This window comes from Peromyscus eremicus, chromosome 7, assembly GCF_949786415.1.
Source record: "Peromyscus eremicus chromosome 7, PerEre_H2_v1, whole genome shotgun sequence".
Classification (NCBI taxonomy): Eukaryota; Metazoa; Chordata; class Mammalia; order Rodentia; family Cricetidae; genus Peromyscus; species Peromyscus eremicus.
This window is the reverse complement of record NC_081422.1, coordinates 112352691-112375567: the sequence shown is the minus strand read 5'-3', so window position 1 is coordinate 112375567 and position 22877 is coordinate 112352691. Positions and strand designations below refer to the sequence as shown.

Genomic DNA, 22877 nt, shown 5'->3' with positions numbered 1-22877 from the left:
ACAAACATGCATCCATGAATGAATAGAGAAAACATGCTGTGTACATGTGATAAAGTATCACTGGGTCTTAAGAGAAAAGGAAGAATCCTGTCATAGGCTACAACAGAGCTGAGCAGTGAGACACTGCCCTAAATGAAGAGAAACCATCACAAAAAGACAAATACTGCCTGCTTCCACTCGAACAGGATCCAACACATTTGAGCACTTCAGAATCAGAATAATGGTTACCAGGAACCAGCGGGTGGTAGGAAGAGAGTCCTGTTCAATGGATGCAGAGTTTGGCATTTGCAGCATCCAGAGTTCTAGAGAGCTGTTGTGTGACAATGTTTCCAACAATGTTTCCACACGTACTGTGGTGCTGTCCCCTGATTTTAGCAGGAAGGTGAGCTTTTCATTTATCAGTGACACACATGCCCAAAGAGAGCGCAGAAGCCCTCAGAGCACATAATCCTCTTGAAGGCTGAGGTGCTCCATCATATGTATACACTTGACTACAGCAGGACAAGAGACGTGAGAACTGCAGACACCCTCCATGCCCGCCTCTCCTTCCCAGCACCACAGGGGGTGGCTTACCAAACGAATGGTACAAGCACTGTGTAAGGCAGAAATCAAGCTTGATTAGACAGGATTGTCCACAGCACCACTTCCCAAAAACACTCAGCCCTGCCTTCTTGCCTCCTCTGCCAAATGTCTCCCATGCTCCTCACCGCCGCTTCAGTCCCCACACTGGATCCAGTCTCTATCAACAGGCACAGAGCTGGGTCTTTGTCTTGCTCCTTTGCAAACAAATTCTCAGCCACACTGAGGGTCCACATCCCCAAAGAAGTGTATCCTGGCAGAGTGGGCTATCTCTAGACTCTGCCTGGAGGGCTATCTCCTGCACTGCTCTCTCCAGCTGCCTCCTCCTCTCTCTTGGTTCTGAGTCAAGGCTTTGGGTCCCCTTTGGAAAATATACATACTTGGTTTCTCCCCCTCTTTCCCAAGAATGGCAGGCAAGAGTTCCTGCCCTTTGGGACTGAGTCACCCTGTGGGGTCAGGCCACCATGCCTAGAGGAATGCGGTGGCTTGGCCATCATCCATGGCTTGCTGAGACAGGGATTAAAGGACTGGGATCCAAGGCCAGCAGACATGGGGAGTTCAGTGAGACCCACAGTAGTGTCCAGTGAGGAGGCCCTGCAATGCTGGGGACAGCATCCAGCTGCTTCCTCTCTTCCAAGGACCCATCAACATGGGGGCTCCTAAGTGTGCCGAGGTGGGGTTGAGATCTGCAGAGAGTAGAGCTCCTCAGAGGGGGCTGGGAACTTTTGGCTTGTATCCTTGAGGAAAACCCATTTCCCCTGGGAGCAAACATCCATAAAGCCTCAGCTTTGACAGCTTATGGCCCAAAGGAAACCCCTGAGATGCAGCAGCGGAAACCCCTGAGATGCAGCAGCTGGACTCACTTTCCCTTCTTGACCTTGAACTTTTAAGACACAAATCTTCCTACAGCCTTCGAGGAAAGCCAGTGTCAGAAGCTGGATCCTCTGAAGAAGATCACCCTACAGGGTGCCAGCCGCCTGAGAAAGGGCACAAGGAGCCTTCAGGGTGCTGGCCACGGGGATGCCTGAGTGTACATGTGTAAGAACGTCACCAAGATGTGAGGTATGCATGTTTGAGTGCCTCAGCTTATAACTCAACAGGAGAGTGTAAAAGAAGAAAGAGAAAATGGCTAATAACCAAGTCTCTGTCGTAGAGGTTCTTTTTTATTATATTTATTTGTCATTTTGTTGTTTGTGTGTGTGTGTGTACTTCAGAGGGTAACTTGTGGGAGTCAGTTCTCGCTCTAACTGTGGTTGTCCCAGGAATTGAACACATTCGTAGAATTACGTTCATGTGAAATTCTAGAAAAACCAACAGCAATGTTTGCAAGGCAGTGGCTGCCTCTGGGATTCGAGGGGTTAACTAGATAAAGATACAGAGAACTTCTTGGGTTGTTCAAACATGTGAACTTGCTAAGACTTATGTATTTTATGTAAATTATACCTTGACCTGAAGACATACACAAAAATACTTAGGCAGTAAATGAAATTACAAACTTCTTTCTACCTATACGTCCCCTACTCTCTCCTAATGCTTCCTGGGACTGAAGCATGCTGGGAAAGCACCCTACCACTGCGCTACCCCCTCAGCCCAGTGTGTCTGAAGAAAACACAAAAACAAATCCTAGGTGTGTCAACCTTTGATACCGTCACTTTCGAGGTTCACACGTGAGAACTGCACAACTGAGTTATTCTTAAATATCACAAAAGTGTCTCACAATGTTTCAAGTGACTTTATGGTTTTGTGTTGGCCACGTGCACAGCTGTCCTCTCTGCACGCAGCTGCATGTGGCCTGAAGCTGCAGGTTGGGCATACCTCAAAGCAGCAATGTGGACAGACAAGCTAAAAGGCTGCTCTGACTTTCCCGCCAGCCAACTTGCCTAGGAGTCCTTCATTCTTAGGGTGCCACCCTGTCCCAGGTCACCCTCTCCCCAGAGGTCTTACCAGAACACGGCCATCCGCTTTGGGCTGCCGGGCCAGGCTCACCCCCATCCACTCATCATCTCGGTCTTCCCTGCAGGTCTTCCCACAGGGCGCACCCCGGTTCTTCCCTGGAGGGAGAAGAGAGACCAGTTAGGTCGGGGAGTGGTACAGCTGGCTGCTTTCCCAAAAGGGGTCCTGGGGGCTCAAATTTTCGTGACTCAAAACAAAGTGTCAACTCCATAGAAACTTGGGACGAAATGTTGCTGTTTAATTCAGCCCATTCTTCTTCCACAGCAAAGTTCTCCATGAAGAAAAAGGTGTCTCATGGATGTCTAAGAAGTCATTGTAACTCACACATGGACAAGACTTCTGATAAGAAAAAATCAGGACAATTCTTTGGGGGTTTTTGTTGTTGCATTGTTGTGTATGTTTACAATTTTGCATGTGTGTGTGCTCATGTTGGGGATGTGCATTTGTGTGTGTGTATGTGTGTGTGTTGGGGGTTTGCATTAGTGTGTGTGTGTGTGTGTGTGTGTGTGTGTGTGTGTGTGTATGTGTTTACATGCTTGTGTATGTGCGAACATATTGGGGGTGTGCATTCATGTATGTGGGTTTACATGTTTGTGTTTGTGCATACATGTTGGGGGTGTGCATTCAAGTGTGTGTTCATGTATGTTGAGTCCAGAGGCTGATGCCAAGAGTCTTCCTCAATTGCTCTCCACTTTATTCTTTGAGGCAGAGTCTCTCACTGAACTTGGAGCTCACAGGGTTAGCTACCTTGGCTGGCCAGTGATCCCAAGGGACTCTCGCCTCCACGTCCTCAACACTGGGATTGAAGGCTCATGAGATCACATCCAGTTTTTAAAGTGGATTCTAAGGGATGAACTCAGAACCTCATGCTTTCACAACAAAGACTTGACAACTGAGTCATCTCCACAGCCCTCTGTGTATAAAACGTGATGATGAAAAAGTCTTGGTGAGAAAGGGCTTTGGGGAAAGCCAGGCCTGGGAGTGGTAAGCGAGCCACCTGCCTCCTCTCCTATCTCAGTCTTCTCAAGCCATTCCATTCCCAGCATGTACAGCTGGACCAGAACCAGGCCAACTGGTCTACCAGGGACACTGTCATTGCTCCGCTTGGAGACTTCACTTCCTGGGCCTGCCCAGCCAGCTATCAGTTACCTTCCATACACAAAAAGTCCCCAGGGAGGCCTCTTCAAGCCTCCAATAGGGAGTTGATCCGAACACACACCTTCCCTCTGGGTTTCTCTTACTCTGTTGTTATTTTAATGTCTATTCTGGCAGCCGATTTTCAAGGCCCAGGATGACAGGTTCCTTGTTTGCCTTGTTCATTAGCCTACCCCAGAGTCTAGTGACTAAAGGATCTCAGTTACGTCTGTGAGAAAGAGGGAAGGACAAGGGAGAGAGGGCAGGTGGGGGGATGATGAGGCCATCCTGCGTACAAAAAGGGCAAAGGATGAAGGTGGCGGTCCCACTTCTATGCTGACAATCATGTCCACCCACCTCGAGCCATGTCCAGTTCGGTGCATCTCCGTTCGGGGTTGGTGTGGACGCGGCACTTAAACACAGCTCCAGGGGACTTTACTGAAGTGCTGTATTTAGAATCTGCCTTTGGTGCACCCACAAGGACCCTGCACATCAAAAAGAAAAAGCAGGCTGTCACAACCAGTGCTAGAGAAGAGATGGTGAGCAATCTGACTATGCATCAGGAAGCTATACTAATTTACTGTGTATGTGCATACACACACACACACACACACACACACACACACACACACACACACACACCTTAAATGAAACTACCAATTTAAAAAAAACAGTAGAAAAATGAGTCAAAAACTTTAGTGTTCGGGCTAGTTTTATGTCAACTTGACACAAGCTAGAGTCATCAGAGAAGAAGCCTCAGTTGAGAAAAATGCATCCATAAGATTGGGCTGTAGGCAAGTCTATAGGGTATTCTATTAATTGGTGATTGACGTGGAAGGACTCAGCCCACTGTGGGTGGTGCCATCCCTTGGCTGGTGGTCCTGGGTTCTGTAAGAAAGAAGGCTGAGCAAGTCATGAGGGACACGCCAGTAAGTAGTATCCTTCCATGGCTCAGTTTCTGTCTCCAGGTTCCTGTCCTGACTTCCTTCAGTGACAGACTATGATGGGAGGTATAAGCCAAGAAAACCCTTTCCTCACAGCAACAGTCACCCTGACTGAGACGATCTGTAGGTATATGAACAGAAGCTCAACTTCACTAGTTACCAGTTAACAGAGGGATAGGGTAGCACAGGGTAGGGTAGGGTAGGGTAGGGTAGGGTAGCACAGGGTAAGGGTATGGTAGGGTAGAGTAGGGTAGCACAGGGTAGGGTAGGGTAGAGTAGGGTAGCACAGGGTAGGGTAGGGTAGGGTGGGGTAGGGTAGCACAGGGTAGTACAGGGTAGCACAGGGCAGGGTAGGGTAGGGTAGGGTAGGGTAGGGTAGGGTAGCACAGGGTAGGGTAGGGTAGAGTAGGGTAGCACAGGGTAGGGTAGGGTAGAGTAGGGTAGAGTAGGGTAGAGTAGAGGAATCAGTCTGGGCCTGCTGGGTGCAAAATCCAAAGAGGTATGTAACATTAAGTTCACTTCAGGGTTACAAAAATAAATCTACCCTAGAGTTTAAGTGTGTGTGTGTGTGTGTATGTGTGTGTGTGTGTGTGTGTGTGTGTGTGTGTGTGTGTGTGTGTGTTTGTGTGTGTGTCTGTAGGCCAGAGGTTACCCCTGGTTGTCATTCTTTGGGTTCTATCCATCTTCTGTTTGGAAACAGGCTCTCTTACTGGCCTGGCACTCAGAAATCCAGTGAACCCCAGGGACACACCTGTCTCCACCTGCCCAGTGTGGGGACTCTAAGCAGGAACCACCACATCTGGCTCTAAGTGGGTATTGAGGATTGAACTCAGATCCACCACATCTGGCTCTAAGTGGGTGTTGAGGATTGAACTCAGATCCACCACATCTGGCTCTAAGTGGGTGTTGAGGATTGAACTCAGATCCACCACATCTGGCTCTAAGTGGGTATTGAGGATTGAACTCAGATCCACCACATCTGGCTCTAAGTGAGTATTGAGGATTGAACTCAGAACCACCACATCTGGCTCTAAGTGGGTATTGAGGCTTGAACTCAGATCCACCACATCTGGCTGTAAGTGGGTATTGAGGAGTGAACTCAGATCCACCACATCTGGCTCTAAGTGAGTATTGAGGCTTGAACTCAGATCCACCACATCTGGCTCTAAGTGGGTATTGAGGCTTGAACTCAGATCCACCACATCTGGCTCTAAGTGGGTGTTGAGGATTGAACTCAGATCCACCACATCTGGCTCTAAGTGGGTATTGAGGATTGAACTCAGATCCACCACATCTGGCTCTAAGTGGGTGTTGAGGATTGAACTCCAGCCCTCAGGCTTGCCCAGCAAGCTCCTTGCCGACTGGGCCATCTCTCCAGCTCTGGAGTGCTATGCATAATTTCAGGAAGAGAGCAGCCCAAAGTTCCACAGCACAGAAGACTAGGTAACAACAATTAGGCACAAGGTGTGCTGAGCAGTGACCACTTGGAGGAGGCACTGCATGAGGACACTTGAGACAAGATCTGAATTGCTGCTCAAAAAGCTGCAGACCCTAATCGGGTGGGGATTAAGCTCAGTGGTAGAGCGCTTGCCTAGCAAGCGCAAGGCCCTGGGTTTGGTCCTTAGCTCCAGGGGCGGGGAGAAGAGCTGCAGATCCCAAGGCCCCTGCTCAGTGAGGACTAGAGCTGTCCCTTGTCCCTAGCAGCCAGGAAACAGGAGAGAGCTGAGCATCCCAGGATATTAGATACAGCAGGCCCTGGGATAGAATGCAGTGCTCTCAGGCTTCTCGGCAAAGTAGAGGTTAGTAGCCTCTCTAGGGTAAAGAAAGCTGACCCTGGATCCCCTTGCTCTGTCCCAGGAGCCACCGGAGCCACCCTTTTCTTGGGGGTCTCATTCTTTTATCCGGTCACCTCCATGCCACTCAGACCTCGCAGTGACTGGCACCTTCCCTGCCAATGCTCTAGTGAGGCAGAGAGATTGACAAACAAAGCTGCCACATCGTGCAACTGATGTCAGACACCGTCAGCAGACTTCAGCAAAGGCTCACGGACACTGTCACTAATTTGGCTCTGGGGCCTGGTGTCAGGCGCCACAGGAAGGCATGAAGGTTCTGTCTTAATCCCCCCCACCAGAACCTGGTGGAGCCCTGAGGACCCCAGAGACACCCCGTCCCTGCAAGGAAGTCTGTCTTCCCAGATTAACCCTGGGAGGTGTACGTCTGCTTCTGGAAGGCTATCTTGCTGGGGTGTGGAGGAGCTAAGCCTCCAATGAGGAGGTCCTCACTCCAGCAACCTTGCCACGTGCCCTTTGCAGGATCTTGGCTGGGACAGCTCACACTCCTCCAGCCTGTCCACAACGCACCTCAAATGCAGCATTCCCTAGTAGAAGTCCTGTGTCCATGATGCCGAAGGGAGTCCTTTCCCAATCAGGCCAGACTCACTGCCTGGCTCAGCCACACAAGGGAGGTTTGGCGAGCTCTTCGATGCTCTAACTCAAATCCATAATGACACTTGGAATCAAACCCAAGAAGGAAGCCACACTAAGGGGTGGTTCCCCCACCCCCTTCCCTCCGGGCCAGCTTGAGCCACTGGAGAAAGTCAAAGGGTCTTCCTTAGAACGCCAGTTGTTTTCACAGGTGAAAAGAATTATCGGATTGACAACTGAAAACAACCCAAGCATCCGAAGCCTGCCCTGTCAAGCCCTAGGGGCTGGGGATATAAAAACCCTAGTGCTGGGCCCAAAGCCTCCCACACACTCAGGTTTCCCATCAGCCTAGCAAACGACTACCATTTGTAACTCATTTAACAATAGGGGCTGGGGTGTCGCTCAGTGGTCAAACACCTACCCGAGGCCCTGGGTTCCATCTCCAGCACCACACACCAAAAATAAAATAGTCACCATTGTATCCAGCTGCCACCTAGACACGTATCCTTACACCCATAGATCAGTTCAGCTCTTGCCTCTCATCAAAGAAGCGTCTGCTTGCCCTGGGTGACAGATACAAAGACCCACAACCAGTCAGAGTACAGAGAGTGAGTAACTGGAGTGCTCAGCTGGAAATGAGACATCTTTACCACACCCCTGCTCCCTAGGGCTCAGGGAACATCAGTGAAGGAGGTTTAAGATTAAAAGAGAGCTGGGAGGTGGTGGTGCACACCTTTAATCCCAGTACTCGGGAGGCAGAGCCAGGCAGATCTCTGTGAGTTCAAGGACATCCTGGGTTACCAAGTGAGTTCCAGGACAGGCGCAAAGCTACACAGAGAAACCCTGTCTCAAAAAAACAAAAACAAAACAAAACAAAAGATTATAAGAGCAAGGTTGTGGAGTGCTGCTGGGAGAAAGCATCTTCTGGAAACAACGGAACCACTGCACCCCTGAACTCACAGTACCTGTGACTGTCTGCACAAGACCTGCAAAAGATCAAGACAGTCAGAATGCCAGCACGGATGGGGAGAAGTTCCTAGCTGAGAAACTATTGGCCGAGGATGGCCACTGAGGAGTAGCGACAGAGAAACAGTTTTCCTCAAGGATGTGACCCTGAGCATTGAGAAGCACTGGGCTCAGTGGGTTATAGATTTTTTTTTAAAGAAGAAAATGGATTGAGCATTGTGGCACATGCCTTTAATCCAAGCACTAGGGAGACAGAGGTAAGTAGATCTCTGTGAGTTCAAAGCCAGTCTGGTCTATATAGTGAATTTCAAGACAGTAAGAGCTATACAGAGATATCCTGCCTCAAAATAAATAAATAAGCTAATTAATCAATTAGTTAAAAAATAAAAGAGAACGAAGTTGTTATGGGGAATATGGGAAGGAGGGGGTCAGGAGAAATAGGGCTGTGGAGTGAGGGGTGGATGCGATCAAATGTTATAAAGAAGTATTCTTGAAGAATGAATAACTTTGAAGTCACAATAAAGAAGAGAGAGAAATCTCACCCACAGGGGTCAGAAAGTGGCTACAGGAAGCAGTGGCTTCATGTCCCCAACATTATCACCACAGTCCTGGAACTGCCAGCTGGCACACGGCTGCCAGTTCAGACACATTCTAGGATGGCCAGTCAGGAAGAAGCCTGGAGAGCAGAATTCTCAGGTACTTGCTTCTTCCATCGTAGAGCCAAGACTTGGGACAAAAAATGTTTACCAGAATTGAAAGCAGAGAAGGGACCTGCTGGGTTCTAATGCCTTTTCAAGCCCAAAGTACTCGGTGGTTCTAACAACAGCTGCTGATTCAAAGCTGCTAGCATCCCTCTGGTTCATACTTCAGCAGGCCCAACAAGAAAGCTTTCTTGGATCCTGTGATGTGAGCTACAGAGACACGTGTGTATACACACGTGCCTGACACACACATGATGGCGCACTGGAGAACGCTTGCCTCCCTGTTTACAGAACATTGTGGCTTCCGTGGCAGCCCAGCGCTGGCTCTTTATGTAGGCTACAATCCAGCAAGATGGCTGCAACAGGCCAGCGCTGGAGTGCAGCCTGTCTGAAGCTCATTCAGCTGGCTGCTGGCCAAGTCGATTCTGAGAGACAGAGATGGCAAGGGCTCAGAGTTCAGGGTGCGCTACCGACAGGATGCTACCCACGTGTTCTTTCTCTGTCCTCTGGGTTACAAAGTCATATTCTGACTATTTCAAACATCCTCACATCTTTACCAGTACCCTAGAGAAGACCATGTCTTTCCTCTATACAGGTACCTACATGTCCCCGCCACAGCCTCCCATCAAACAAGCCATGAAACTGTTTCCACCTCTGCTTGCTCCTTCAAGTGTGGTCCTATGGGAGCACCTATTCGAACTGCTAACATTATCCCTGTTTTACAGATGGAGCCTTAGGAGCTGACGAGGCTGCCCCTGAAACCTGTCACAGACCCTAACTGCCTGCTGCATCATGTGCCCCCACAGCATCATGTCACCCACGCTCCCTCCTGCTCAGACCATGCCAGCCAGGAAGGAGGGAAAGAAGCCAGCAGGTGCCCAGTGCCCTTCCTCTGCTGCCAGCTGCTCACGTGTGTGACCAAGGAAGCCCAAGGAGGCTCTGTGGGCACTCTGAGGTTAGGACTTGGCTCTGGAGCCTGTCCTTCAAGCCTGGGGTATGGTACATAAAGAAAGCCTTTCTACTCCCCTCAGGATCACAGGACGGAAGAGGTGCACTTCAGCCACCGTCTCGGTTTTCTACAATATTGGCATTGCCAGTGGTGCTAACGAAGGTCCACCTCGCTGGTAAGTAGCTCATAAACCTCTCTGGAAACATAGCCCATCTATTTATCCACCAGCAACAGTTAGGATTACATGAACCTGGTTCCTGATGAAAGCAAATCCAGCAGGCAGCTTCTTGTGGGTATTCCACTCGGGGAGGCTAGGTTGTACTGCTGTACCAGACAGTGGTGGCCTCTGAGCCCAACATCCATGTCCAGGGGCACTCTTTCTCCAATCCCTTTGCCTGTTTCTTAACAGGCAGTCACATGCTCCCCAGCATACTATGAGGCTCAATACAAAATCATAAACTTACTTAAAATAGGTTGAGATTTGTGTGTGCACACGCACATGCACATGAGTATGTGTGCACACGCATGTGCACAAGTGTGTGTGCCTGCAGAGACCAGAGGTTGATTTTAGGTGTCTTCCTCAATTGCTCTCCATCTCTTACTGACCTGAAGCTCAGCAATTGTCTACACTGGCTGTCCAGTGTGCCCCAAGGATCAACCCCTCCCCTCGTGCTGGGATTACAAGTACATACCACCAGGCCTACCTTTTTATGGGGCTGCTGGGGATCGAACTCAGGTCCTCATGCTTTCACAGCAAGCATGTTACCCACTGAGCCATCTCCCCAGCACCACTTAGGAGATTGGGTGTGTGTGTGTGTGTGTGTGTGTGTGTGTGTGTGTGTGTGTGCGCAACTCAGTTGTGCCATTTTAAGTGTGTGTGTACTTTGCAGATGATAATGTCATGTCACAATGTCTAAAGGTTGGACACGCTTGAGTGTTGCCTTCAGTGTCTTCCATGTCTCTAGTGATGTGCTTTCTCAGCTCTCTGTGTGAGGTCAAGCTGGCTGCAAAGGCTCCATCGCAGCCCCGCCTTCCTCTGGACTCTCCCCTCACATCTGCAGGTCAGCTCCTTGGAGAGCAGGTAGCAGGGGCTAGGCAGAGGCACAGCTGCTTCCTGGGGAGGGCCAGGGACTAGCAGTGTCTCAAGGCTCCCTCCTTCCCTCCCTCCCTTCCTGTCTCCCTCCCTCCCTCCCTGTCTCCCTCCCTCTCTCCCTGTCTCCCTCCCTCCCCAGCAGCCACAGGGCGAAATTATTTAGTTTGATGACGCTGAGTGGGGATTACAAACTTCTAACACATTAGGTTTGTTTTCATGCATTTTATTCCCAACCAAAGCTGCCCAGGGACCCACGTTCCAGTGTCAGGAGTGGAGCTTCAGTGTGTGTCTAATGCAGAGAACCCTGGCAAGTGCTGCCTGCCCCTCATCAGTTACAAGAGAGCTAAGCAGAGTGGAGAACTGAAGACTTTATTCCAGAGGGAGAAAGCAAGAGGCCAGCGCTTACCACCTGGAGCCATGGACCAGAAATGCCTCAGGAAGTCCCTCTTACATTTCAGGAAAGCAAGGCTCCAGATGGCTAAGCAGTGGGCTTGTTAGGCACTTTAAACCAACAGTACAACCTGGGTTGTTTGTGCATGTGAGTACATGGTGGTGTGTCTGTGGGTGCAGGTAAGCATGCACGTGTGTGTGTACATGGTGGTGTGTCTGTGTGTGGAGTTAAACATGCATATGTATGTGTTCATTTTTGTGTGTCTATGTGTAGATAAGCATGCACATGTGTGAGTATACATGTATATGTCAGAGGTCAATGTCAGGGGTCTTCCTCTATTGCTCTCTATCTTATTTTTTGAGACGAGGTCTCTCACTGAACCTGGAGATCACTGCTTTATCTAGGATGGCTGGTCAACAAGCTGCAGCATTCCTCCTGTCTCTGGCTCCCCGGCACTGGGGTTACAGGCACGTGCACATTGCCCTGCTTCTTATAGGGATATTAGGAATCAAATCCAGGTCGCCATGATTACACAGCAAACACTTTCTGGGTTGAGTCATCTCACAAGCACCCCCACTGTTGGAGATAGAGTCTCTTGTACATCAGCCCGGTCTTGAACTCCTGATCCTCGCACCTCTACCCCCAAATGGTGAGATTACAGATGTGCAGCACCAAGCCTGGTTTCATGCAGTGCTGAATTTGATACATGTGATGCCAGCGCTCTACCCTCTGAACCAAACTCCTAGCCTCCACCTGTATTCTATGAGCCATGGCCCAATTACTCATGGTAAAGTATAAGATACACAGACCATATTCTCCCTTCAACAAGCCATATGACTTCCGGTATGTTTCCTGAGCACTGAGCCTCAGTGTTTCCCTGGTATCAAATGGGGAGGGCTGAAAATATGGATTCACATGAGGTTTGGCTAAGAGAATGTTCTAAGGCACCCAGCACGGTGCCTGGGTCAAAGCAGGTGCTCAGAGAAGTGCTTACATACTAGGTGGGAGTGGGAAAACACTTGGACACCTCACTTGTCCCCGCTCCAACCCTTGGCAGCACCCCAGGATCTCCCAGGGCCTTAGAACTCAGCTCTATTTTCTGCTAATGCTAGGCAGGCATTTATGCAGGCTTTGCTGACATCACAGAAACCCAGGGACGGTGAGGGTGACTTCACCACCAGTCACATTAGGGAAGCAGCTGCTGTCCTCCACCCTTCCTGTACTCCTGTCCTGGCCAATGGAATCCTCCAGTTCCTTGCACTGAAAGGTGATGTCTGCTTCCTCCTCTCTGACACTTGCATTAGCCAATAGGATGTGAAGGAAGATGAAGGGTTGACTCCTGGCACCCTGCTCCGCCACCTTGTGCCCAGATCAGGTCAGCCTGCTAGACCATCAAAGTCAGAGAGCAGAGATGAGCCATCCAGCTGAAGCCAATCCTGCATCATTGGCCAACCAGCCACCACTGAGGCTGACCACCAATACCTGAGAGGCAGGCTCAGGACAGAACACTTGCTGATCCCAGAATCACCTGACAGCCACAGAATCCTGAGGCTCAGAATGACGGTTGGTGACAGCCACTGGGTTTTAGGGTCATTGGAAACAAGAGCTCATTTTTTTAAAGGGAACTGGGCTTCAGTAACTGTCACTCATCCATTGGCTGCTGAGTCTAGTCCAGTCCTCCTGACCGGCTGCTGAGAAGGATTTCTATGGCTCCTCTTGCTTCCTGCTATACTGTCCTTCCTCCAAAGGACTCTCATCCCCAGCCAGGACCACAAACCTGTCACTGAGGGCTCTGACCTGTGAGAGGCATAGTAGGTGCTGGGAAAGCCTTGAACGATTTGCCTAAAGTCTGTTGAAATGGTTAGTTTTCATCGCCAACTTGGCTAGATTTAGATTCACCATGGAAACACACCTCTGGGTGTGTCTATGAAGTTGTTTCTAGAAAGGTTTAACTGAGGAGGAAAGACCCATCCCAAATGTGAGCAGGACAAACCCATAGACCAGGGTAAAGACTGAAATTAAAGGTGGACTGAGTGCCAGCAGTCATCTCTGCTTCCTGACTGTGGACACAATATGACCAGCCACTTCAAGCTCCTGCTGACACGTCTTCTCCACCATGATGGACGGTACACCCTTAAACTATGACCTAAACTAAGACTTAGGTACTTGGTTCCAGTAACTAGAACCATAACTACCACACTGTCCCAGGAGCTGGCCAGTTTCCTCCAGCCACATGACGTTGCACAGGTCCCCTCAAAGTCTCTTTCCTAATCTTTAGAATAGAGACATTTCATGGCCCCCTTCCAACACAGCAGTATGATGGGCCACAAAAGGAAACAGCAGGTGTCAAAGTGTTTGGGGACCCCACACCATAAGGTAGGTGGATTGGGGTCTTTCATTTGCAAGGCTAAAGACTCACAAAAATGCCCCTGAAAGAGGTATTGGGCCACCTCTTTCTTCCTTGGGACCTTACTTCCTTGAACAAGGGCTTGATTGGGGTAAAGGGAAAGCGGGCAGTATGCTGATCCACAAAGTAGTTGGATTAGCATCAAATTATGGCAACTTGGATTCAAATGACACCCCCACCCATGTTCTTGCTGGGTAACCTTGGACAGATAACAGCTTCTCTGGTAACCTCCGCTGCATCAGGCTGACAACACACGGTGCCTCTGGTACACAGAAGTGTCCATCAAAGGCTGGTTAAAAAAAAACAAACCCAAAACTGTAGCTTGGAGTAAACAGAGGGAAGAAGAGTCATCATAGAATGAAGCAGATGAAGGGAGAAGACACGAGGTGACATGGGCCATGCCGGGATGGAGGGACCTCAGCCACCGAGGGAGGCAGGTAGAGGAGGCATCATGACCAAGGCCATGTTTCCCTCACAGCTGAGAATATCAAGTTCATATTGGAGCCCAAAGAAACTGCCTGTCAGGGATGAGGATCTAAGTGATATTTGTGTGCCACACTTTGACTACTGGACAATAAACAATGGACCCCTCAGAAACTGGAATTCCCTCAGGAACCTCACACTGGGAGAAGAAAAAGGCTAAAGTATGGTCCAGTCAGAAGGAAATTTTTCTCTCGGAAAGAGATTTCACAGTGTTGACAACTTGGGGCCCATCTTCCTGGAGAGACCAGAGTCCCAAAACGTTGATAGGAACATATCTTGCTGGGACATGCCTAACCCAGTTCTCTCTTTAAATGATAACCTCACTTCAAGACCTGAAGACGGACTTGGGGGAGGGGCTGTTCCTTGATCTCTCCTCACTCTCCCCAATGTGGTCACACTGAGGAAACATTTGTCTGCTTTTCACTACTAAATTGGCTGTTTTAATTGGCTAATGGAGAATGGGTGGCCGAGCCTGGCTTGGGGCATGGGCTGTAACTACATATCTGGGGACAATACCGCACGCTTTAGACCCTTGGGAGATCAAGCCAGAGTCTCTGCATCCTCCTATTGTTTTCCTGTGATCATCTTCTTCTCTGAGAAAAATGGGGCAAGGCTCCCCCACTCTAAGGTCTACAAAATTGTAGAAATATAAAATTCTCACCATCTCTAGCTCCCCTTGGAATTGCAGGCATATATAGTGGTTGTGTATATGCTTGTGTGTGTACATGCACGTGTTCAGAGGTGTGTAAAGGCCAGAGGACAAACGTGGATTTGTATTCTCAGGCATTGTGCATCTTTGCTTGACATGGTTTTTCTCACTGGCCTCGAACTCACCCAGTGGCTGCCATGACAATCACGTGGCATCACATCCTACTTTTTATGGAAGTCGGGTCCTCGTGAGCGTGCGGTGGTGACTGAGCTGCTCAGCCCCATGGTTAATCTTAACTGGAATGAGCTACACCTAGGTTAGTAAAGCATGTTCTGGGGGTGTTTGTGATGATGTTCCCAGAGATGGCTAGATCTTGAGAGCTCTGACCTAATGGATGGGTTCGTCTCTTGACACCTCCAATGACGTCATTGAGAGGGAAAGGCAGGAGTCAGGGTCTAGTTGGAAGACTTGGGTCCCTGGGTGCGTGTGTCTTTGGAGAACACGTTTTTGCTCCTGCCCCTTCTCCTTCACTCTGTACCCCCTTCCATGTGAAGTGAGACAGTTCCTCTGGGCTGCTTGCCTGCCCCGCTTCCGTTCCCACTGGTGACTATCTTGTGGTGGCTCCTGCTGTTAGCATCATCCTCCACTGATATCAGAACCCAGCTTCTGCCTTGCACAGTGAAATGAAAGATGTGTGTCTGACTCTCAGACAATCTTCCAGATCATCAGGTTGAGTCTGGGCCTGATGAGGTCTCTCACTTTGCAGACTACACAGCTAGCAAGCTCTCGGGCTCTTCTGCACGTAGACAGCCATTGTTGGGCTACCCACCCTATTGTGCAATCCAATGAAGTAGATCCCCCTATATAATATTTTAAGAAGAAGTAACTCAGTCACACATCCCCTTAACCACAATGATCTACCCATGTGCATTGGCCAACTGGTCATGAACCCAGTTAACACTCGGAAACCAGGAGCCAAAAGAGATCTTTCCTCCCTCAAGTTTCTGTCAGGTGTTTTATCACTGAGATGATTTTTTAAAAATGACTAATAGCAACTTACTTTCCATGCTTGTGTGGAGCCTGGGGTGAAAGCCAGAGCTCCTGTGACAGAGGTAGGCTCCACCTGCTCTCAGCTCTGTAGGACATCCAAAACTCTAGGACCTACAGTCCTATAGGTCTCTGGTTAAAGATCCTGATGTCACATCAAGTCTTTCTGGCATTAATGAGTATTCTTGGAAAGACTGAATATTTCAGAATATCCCCTGCGTTCACCTAGCCTCTTGCCTTGTTTCCATATCAACATCCATGCTGGGTCCTCCAGCTCCCACCAGTGAATGAGGAAGCTCCTGTCTGGAGAGCAAATGGCTGCTCCCATGGCTAACAATACGTGCAGAAAGATGGGTTGTTGCCCCAAATGCAGAGACATGGAAAGGGCACGGAACTTCCTTCCTCCGTCTCCTCTCACCCCTCCCATGCCTTTCAGGCCACCCAGGGGCCGCCTCTTCCACCTGCTGCTGTGGCCATTGTTGCTAATCTCAACACACAACCCAAGGCCCTTTGGCTCTCTGAAAAGCAGACCTTGGAGACCCAGTGAGCCCTGGGTTTCGGACTCTCAGTTTTCCCCCTGGCGTGGGTTCTCTTTCACTCCCTAAGACTTCAGCTGCCACAAAGGAAGGTGGGGGATAAAACAGTTTATTCTGCCTTGGTTGTCAGCCAAATCTACTTACAAAGATTTACAGCTCATAGACCTCAGTGGTTAAAGTTAGGGAGCACTCTGTGCCTTCAATGTCCCTCTCCTGAGCCCTCTGACATCAGAAACAGAGAGCCCAAGAGGCAGCTGGTGGCAAGAATAATGTGGACTCTGCTTCCAGGTCGTTTCCAAAGCCCATCATCGTTTCTAAGTCTCCTGGGCTGTCTGCAGTGGACGGAGGAGGGGGCGAGACTCAGCTAATTGGGCTGGGGAGATGACTCAGTTGGCAAAGTGTTTGCATTACAACCCTGACAGTCTGAGTTCAGTCCCCAGAACCCACATTAAGAAGCCAGGTGTGATGACATATGATTATAATCATGGCTCTGGGATTCCTAGAGCTGGCTGGCCAGCCGGTCTAGCCTACTTGGCAAGTTTTAGGCCAGTGAGAGACCCAACCAGGAAAAGCAAAATGGGCAGTGTCTGAGGAATGACCTCTCAGGCTGGCCTCTGGATACGCTGATACATGTGCATGGGCACACACATATACACAGTAAACAAAAGTTAATATGCCTATGAACATGGCTGACCTGTCAGCCTCACCCAGCAACACTCTCTGGTGAAATTCATTTTGCTGTTTAAAGTCACAGTCAACTCCATTGGAGGTAAACGATTCCTATAACACTGCATCTGCTTTAGATAAACACGAAAACAGGGTTTTCTAAGGACAGATCACACACATATCAGGAGATGCTCATTTCTGAACAGACACACATCACAGGGAAACAGGCGCTGGCTGGGAACGGCCTTTCACACTCTCACACTCAGGGCTGTCCGTGGCTGGCTGAGAAGACAGTCTGTCTTCTGGCCCTGGAAGTTCTCTCTTGGGCAAGAAGGTGATTCAGCACCAGCTGGGGAAACAGCACTCCTGCCTCTTCGCGGGATCTTCAGGGAAACCCTCCAGAGGATGTTCTTTGGGTCCCCTTAGAACTTGGACCCCATGCAAGCGCTTTCCGCACACCCTCCCAGGAGGTTGAGAAAGCACATTCTGCAGGCTGTGGGAGGCCTGGTCTGAGCATGGGTGTCCAGAAAAGCCTCTGAGGAAGTGGTTGTATGCCTTCCCTTGCAAACTCAGAGTTGAGTAGAAGAGCTCACCAAATAGGGCTAACACCACCATGTTTCCTCACAAAGATTGACAAGGCCAGATGGGGTTGCGGAGCGGGGCCCCAAATCCCAAGGCGCTCTTTTCAAATCCTTCACTTCTTTAGGAATCTCCCTCCTCCCTCTGAATAAACATCCCATGTCTGCCTCCCCTCAACTGGAGCATATGATGCAGCTAATACTTTGTATGAGGCACAAGGCAAGAACCCCACAAAACAGTGGATGAAGTTTCTGTTAGCACAAAACAGGCGCTTCAACGTTTTACAAAGGAAAAGGTAGCTTACCCCTTTCCATGTTCCACACGTTTTTGATGTAAGCACCTTGCTGAGGTTTTAATAGTTAAATATGCTAAGGATTGACTTTTTGTTCCTTGGGTCTCCTTCGATTCTTGCCTTGCTCTTGAAGACTTTAGTCAGTAGCGCCTTCTGGGTGTGATGAGCATTTCCCTATTTGGGCTGTCCCAGACATAGCCACTAGCCACGCGTGGCTGCTCACTCAGGACTGTGAGACTGAATTCTTAATTTTGGTTTTAGTCCATTTTTATGTAAGTCACAATACTTCTGGCAGGAGTCAACTGAACTTTGGGTTCTCAGCTCTAAATGCAAATGGAATCTTGGAGCTGCTCTGACGCCTTACTCAGTGATGCTCTGCCAGCCTGCCACTTCCGAGTGCTTGCTCAGTGCCTGAGCACAGCAGTCTTGCTGTCCCAGGAGAAGCAGGAAGCATGTCGCCAGAGAGGAAGCTCACGCACCCAACCACTTTGGACGCTAGAGCATGGGGGGGGGGGGAGCGGGCAGGCTCCATTTATTTATATCACAGAGTGTTACAGTTGTCGGCTCTGCAGCTGAGAAACTGCTAGGGACAGGGACAGAAATTGGCTTTGTCTATGTTCCCTGGCACCTACTTCTGTTGTTCAAAGGATGCCAGAAGAATCAGGGTTGGGGAGGGTGGGGACAGGAGAGTTCTGAGTGTGCAGATGCTCTCTGGGTGTCATTAGAAAAAACGAAGCTCGCTCACTTTCATGTCTGCATCAAAACTGATACAAATGTCATCAGGTTATCATGGTCCATCCACAACAGGGACAGTTCTGGCTGTCCAAGGCATGGTGACAAGGGTCTATCAAATAAGTGCTTTGAACAAAGCTGGGTCTAGCTGCGTCCTGACTGGGATATGGTTACAGGGGCCAGACTCAACACAGGGGTTCTGAAAGGCAAAGTCACCTTTGTCCTTTCCACAGACATTGACCTCCCCCAAGAAGAAACAGATTGGGTTCATAAGCAGGGCAGTCACAGACCCAAGGGCTGGCAGCTCACTGTGGAGTCTCTTGGTGTGCTCTGCGTTACACAGCCACCTGGGGGCCTTGTAAGACATGCTGCACACCAGGCTTAGGCCCGCCTTGTCACCACTGGGAGGTGGTCAACCTTTATAGGGTTAGGTCTGTGACAATCACAGGGGTCTACTCTTAAAGAGGACGGCCCAGCCCCTGCCTCCTTCTCTATTTTTACCCTTCATGTACTTCCACCATGTTGCACTCCCCCACCTCAGAGCTAAAAGCAGCAGGACCAACAGCCATGGATGTGAGCCCAAATCTGCACTGTGAGCCAAAAAGAACCTTTTCTCTCTGTAAGTTTACTATCCTGGACATTTTGTTATAGTAACAGACACTGACCAGCACAACCCAGGACAGCTCAGTTCTGCCACTTGGTGTCTGGGCTCTCTCTGTCCTTTCTAGCACATTCTCTGCCCTGTGTCCAACACATCCTTTCACCTGTAAAACAGGGAACTCATTGGCATGAAACAAATGTTTCAAATCACATAATGGCTAAGAAGATAAAGAAGGATTCATCCAGAAGTGGGACAGAAGGTACAATGTTACTACTTTACACTAGTCATCTACATAGATTTCCACGTCATTTCTCCTGCAGAAACCCCTTCTCTTCCTCACCTCTTCACTGTGAACTGTCTAAGGTACTCTATGCAATTTTCTCCGCTCTCCCACTGCCCCAGAGCAGCCTTTGGCTAAACAGCTACCAAACTAGGACTTGAATACCCTGTGAGTTTCCCGTTCCACAGGAACTTTTGTAATACAATACAGAATACTGTAGAACTGTCATCCTTGCTGACCCAGGAATTCTGATTCCAGGAATTGATTGGAAGGAAATAATTAAGAAGGTCCATAGTGTTTTATTGTGAGAATGCTTACATACGTTATTACAATGATAAACAACTGGAAATGATCTGATAAGTCCAGAGGACAAGAGGCTCAGGGACTGCCTGATACTGAGAAACTTACAATCAGTCACCAAGTCAATCAACCAACCCCAGAGTTGAAAGTTAAGGCAATGATTTAGGGTAGATGCATATTTCACAAGACTGGAATCTTACAGATTTACAGTGACTAGCTTTAAGATCATTCTAAAATTAGAGGAATAAAAGTCAACACAGGGTTGCCATAGGGGCTTGTGTAAGCTTTGTCTGAAGTTCCATTAACCTTCAGCAGGTCCAGCTCTAGAGAAAAGGAGGAGAAAGGAGATGGAAGTTTCTCCTGCTTCTAAGTTCACATGCCTCTGAGCAGGGAGCAGAATCAGAAGAAGCCATACTTAAGAGCCAAGACAAAAATGTTAGGGAGATGAAGGAAGAAGAGAAAAATGCAGGGGGAAAGGGTTTTTTAAGCAGCAAGAGGAATCAAGGAAAGACTTAAAAAAAAAAATAAGGCACTGTGGTGACAGGGCAATCTGCTTCAAAGAGATTTTTATAGTAAAATTCAGAGTCCCTGAAAAATTGAGGGACCAGCGCTCCAATGTAGGGAGTGGCTGGGCAGGAGGGGACACTTCAGAGATTGGCAGGCCAGCTGCTTGTCCCCGTGGAGATGCCTGACCCTCTCCTGACAAGGTCAAGCCCCAGCATCGCCACCCTACAATACAGCCTGGGTGCTGAGCATCTAACCGAACCATCTTTCCCTGTGAAATCTATTCACAACCTCTTTCAAAATCAAAGCAAGCTGAACACCTTGTCTCTGGAGGGTCTGCTCCTATCTGGTTGTTCCAGCTGGAGAGGTTGTGACCTGTGAGCCATCCAAATCCAAGTGACAGGAGCCTGGTCCCTCTCCCTGGAACCATAGGATTGCTGCAGGGCACAGTCCAGCCCAAGCTTGCAGTTCCCACAGAAGCTCTGGCTCCCACAGCTGCCCGCCCTTTCCTTAGCAGCCCCCCTACCCAGAACAGCCCTTCCATATTTGACGGCTCCTCCCATATGTTCAGTGCCAAGGCCACACTGTGTGGGGGTCTGGGTGTATTCTGCAAACTGTTTCTATCCACTCATAATCTGTACCAAACCCAAGCCCACAGCGAACCTGGAGCCTGCCGAACATAGGAAAACGTTCTGCCCGCTGTTTGAAAAGGAAGGGTTTGGCAAATGCAGGAAGCAGTGGAGGCTGGTAGCTCTGTGACTGGAATCAATGCCAGGAAGGGATGGAGATGAGAACCAGGACTTTGAAAACCGGGTCTCCTGGAGGCTGCTCTCCTAACTTCACGATTGCTAATAAGGCTGGTCACAAAGTTTCCTTTCCGCAGGGTTCTGGAGGATCCCTGTCCAGGAACCCTCGTTTCCCTCAGCCCCTGTCCAGTTCCGAGCAGACTGCCGGTATATCACATGCCTAGAGCACACATTAACTAATCTCCCAGCCTGCTCCCTCTAAGGATGCTCACTCACACTGGATAATGCCATCAGCTTGAACTAGCTCTCACCTGGGCCCACAGTAACATACCTAAAACGAGGTTGGGAAGCTAATGACAACCCAACTCTAACTGCCATGAAAAGGTGGGCGTGGTGCGACTGCTTCATTCCAAGGAAGTGGGCTAGGAAGGTACCCATCTTCGCTAAGCACTCCTGCTGTGGGGTCAGCTGACTTCACTAATAATGCTTAATGAAGGAGGGACTTTTATTCTTTTCTGCAGGCCCACCCATCTCGTCTGTCAGCAAATGGACCCCTTGATGCAAACAAAACTTCATCCTCTTAAGCCCCGTCTCTAGTCTCTAGATTGGTGTGGCACGTGGGAGATGAGCTTCAGGCTGCCCACCAGCCACACAGTCTGTTCCTGGGGGGGGGGGGGGTTGTCCCTGCCTTCCTTCCCTGCACCCCAGATTCTCTCAGGACTTTGTGGGGGGCCCGTGGGTACCTCTCTTGAAGATCCCCACGTCCCCAGGACCTACTCCCACCACATCCCCACGTTTCCTGCATGCAGCTGCCCGAGGAGGGATGTGAAGTGGTCCCCAAGAGCAGCCTGGCCTCCTGGGGGCTCTTTGGGGACCCAGGGCAGTTGGCCAGCTCGGCGGCCCCTCGAGGGCATACAGCACAAGTAACTTTACTGTGGCGAGAGCGAAGCTGCGCTTGATAGCCTCGGGAGGGCAGGGACCCCAGGGACTCCCCTGGCCTCCCGGAGCAGGCCAGGATGTCAGCGTGGCCGCCAGACATTTAAATCGGCCCCACGGGAGGCGGCGTGGAAGAGGCCGGAAAAGCAGCGGCCGACTTGGGGGACCGCGGGGTGGCCGCCGGGGTCGAGGAGCCGCGGAGACACTCACCAGCGCGTGTTGTCGTGGAAGTGCTCCAGCACCGCGTAGCCGAAGAAGGAGCCCGCCGGGCCCTGGAAGCGCACCGGGCGCTGCGCGTCGAGGTTGTAGGCGCCGGCCGGGACCCCCGCGGCCACCAGCGCCAGCAGCAGCGCTCGGAGCCCCCCGGCGCCCGTCCACGCCGCAGCCCGGCCGCCCATCCCCAGCCGGCCGCCGCCCTGCGCCCTGCCCCACAGTCGGGGCTCCCGGGACACGCCGCTGCCCGGGGCGCGAGCTGTGCGCTCCGAGTCGGAGCCCGGGACGAGGCGATGCGCTGCAGTGAGAGCCGGAGCGAGGCCAGGGGCGGCCGCCAGCGCGCAGCGTCCTCTTGATCCCGTGGAGAGGTCTGCGCGCTCGGAAGCAGCGGGTCCCGGGCCCGGCGTCGCTGAACTGCGAAGAGGCGCGCCCGCGGGGTGGGCGGCCCGGGAGGCCCGGGCGGGACAGGCCCGCAGCGCCCCCTGCTGGAAGTGGCGCCACGAACACCGGCTGGATCCGGTACTGGACCCGGTGCTGGACCCCAATCCTCTCCAATGTCCCTGGCTCTGTGGGGGCCCAGCTGGCTGAGTCTCTCTCCCTTTGTGTTACCCTGTGAGCCTCACACGAAGCTCCAAAGCCACCCGAGCGAAGGATGGGTGAATATTCTGGTCCTGCCCATCTGGAAGCTCTTTTTTGGAGGCGAACACTCAAGATCTTCAATCAGTTGGTGTTAGAGAATTAGTCACATGGAAGCAAGCAACGCGTCCTTCCAG

The 22877-nt window shown here is 50.4% G+C and overlaps 1 protein-coding gene across 1 annotated transcript in view; it reads right to left on the bottom strand.

Moving 5' to 3' along the window:
• Positions 1–22289, bottom strand: part of Itga9 (integrin subunit alpha 9) — a 311746-nt gene extending 289457 nt beyond the window's left edge. The window contains exons 1-3 of the mRNA XM_059268864.1: positions 22102–22289; positions 4024–4151; positions 2524–2630 (exon numbers count right to left, since the gene is read on the bottom strand). Coding sequence (XP_059124847.1) covers positions 2524–2630; positions 4024–4151; positions 22102–22289 — 423 coding nt within the window. The remainder of the gene's footprint in view (positions 1–2523; positions 2631–4023; positions 4152–22101) is intronic.
• Between the last annotated feature and the right edge of the window lie 588 nt (positions 22290–22877).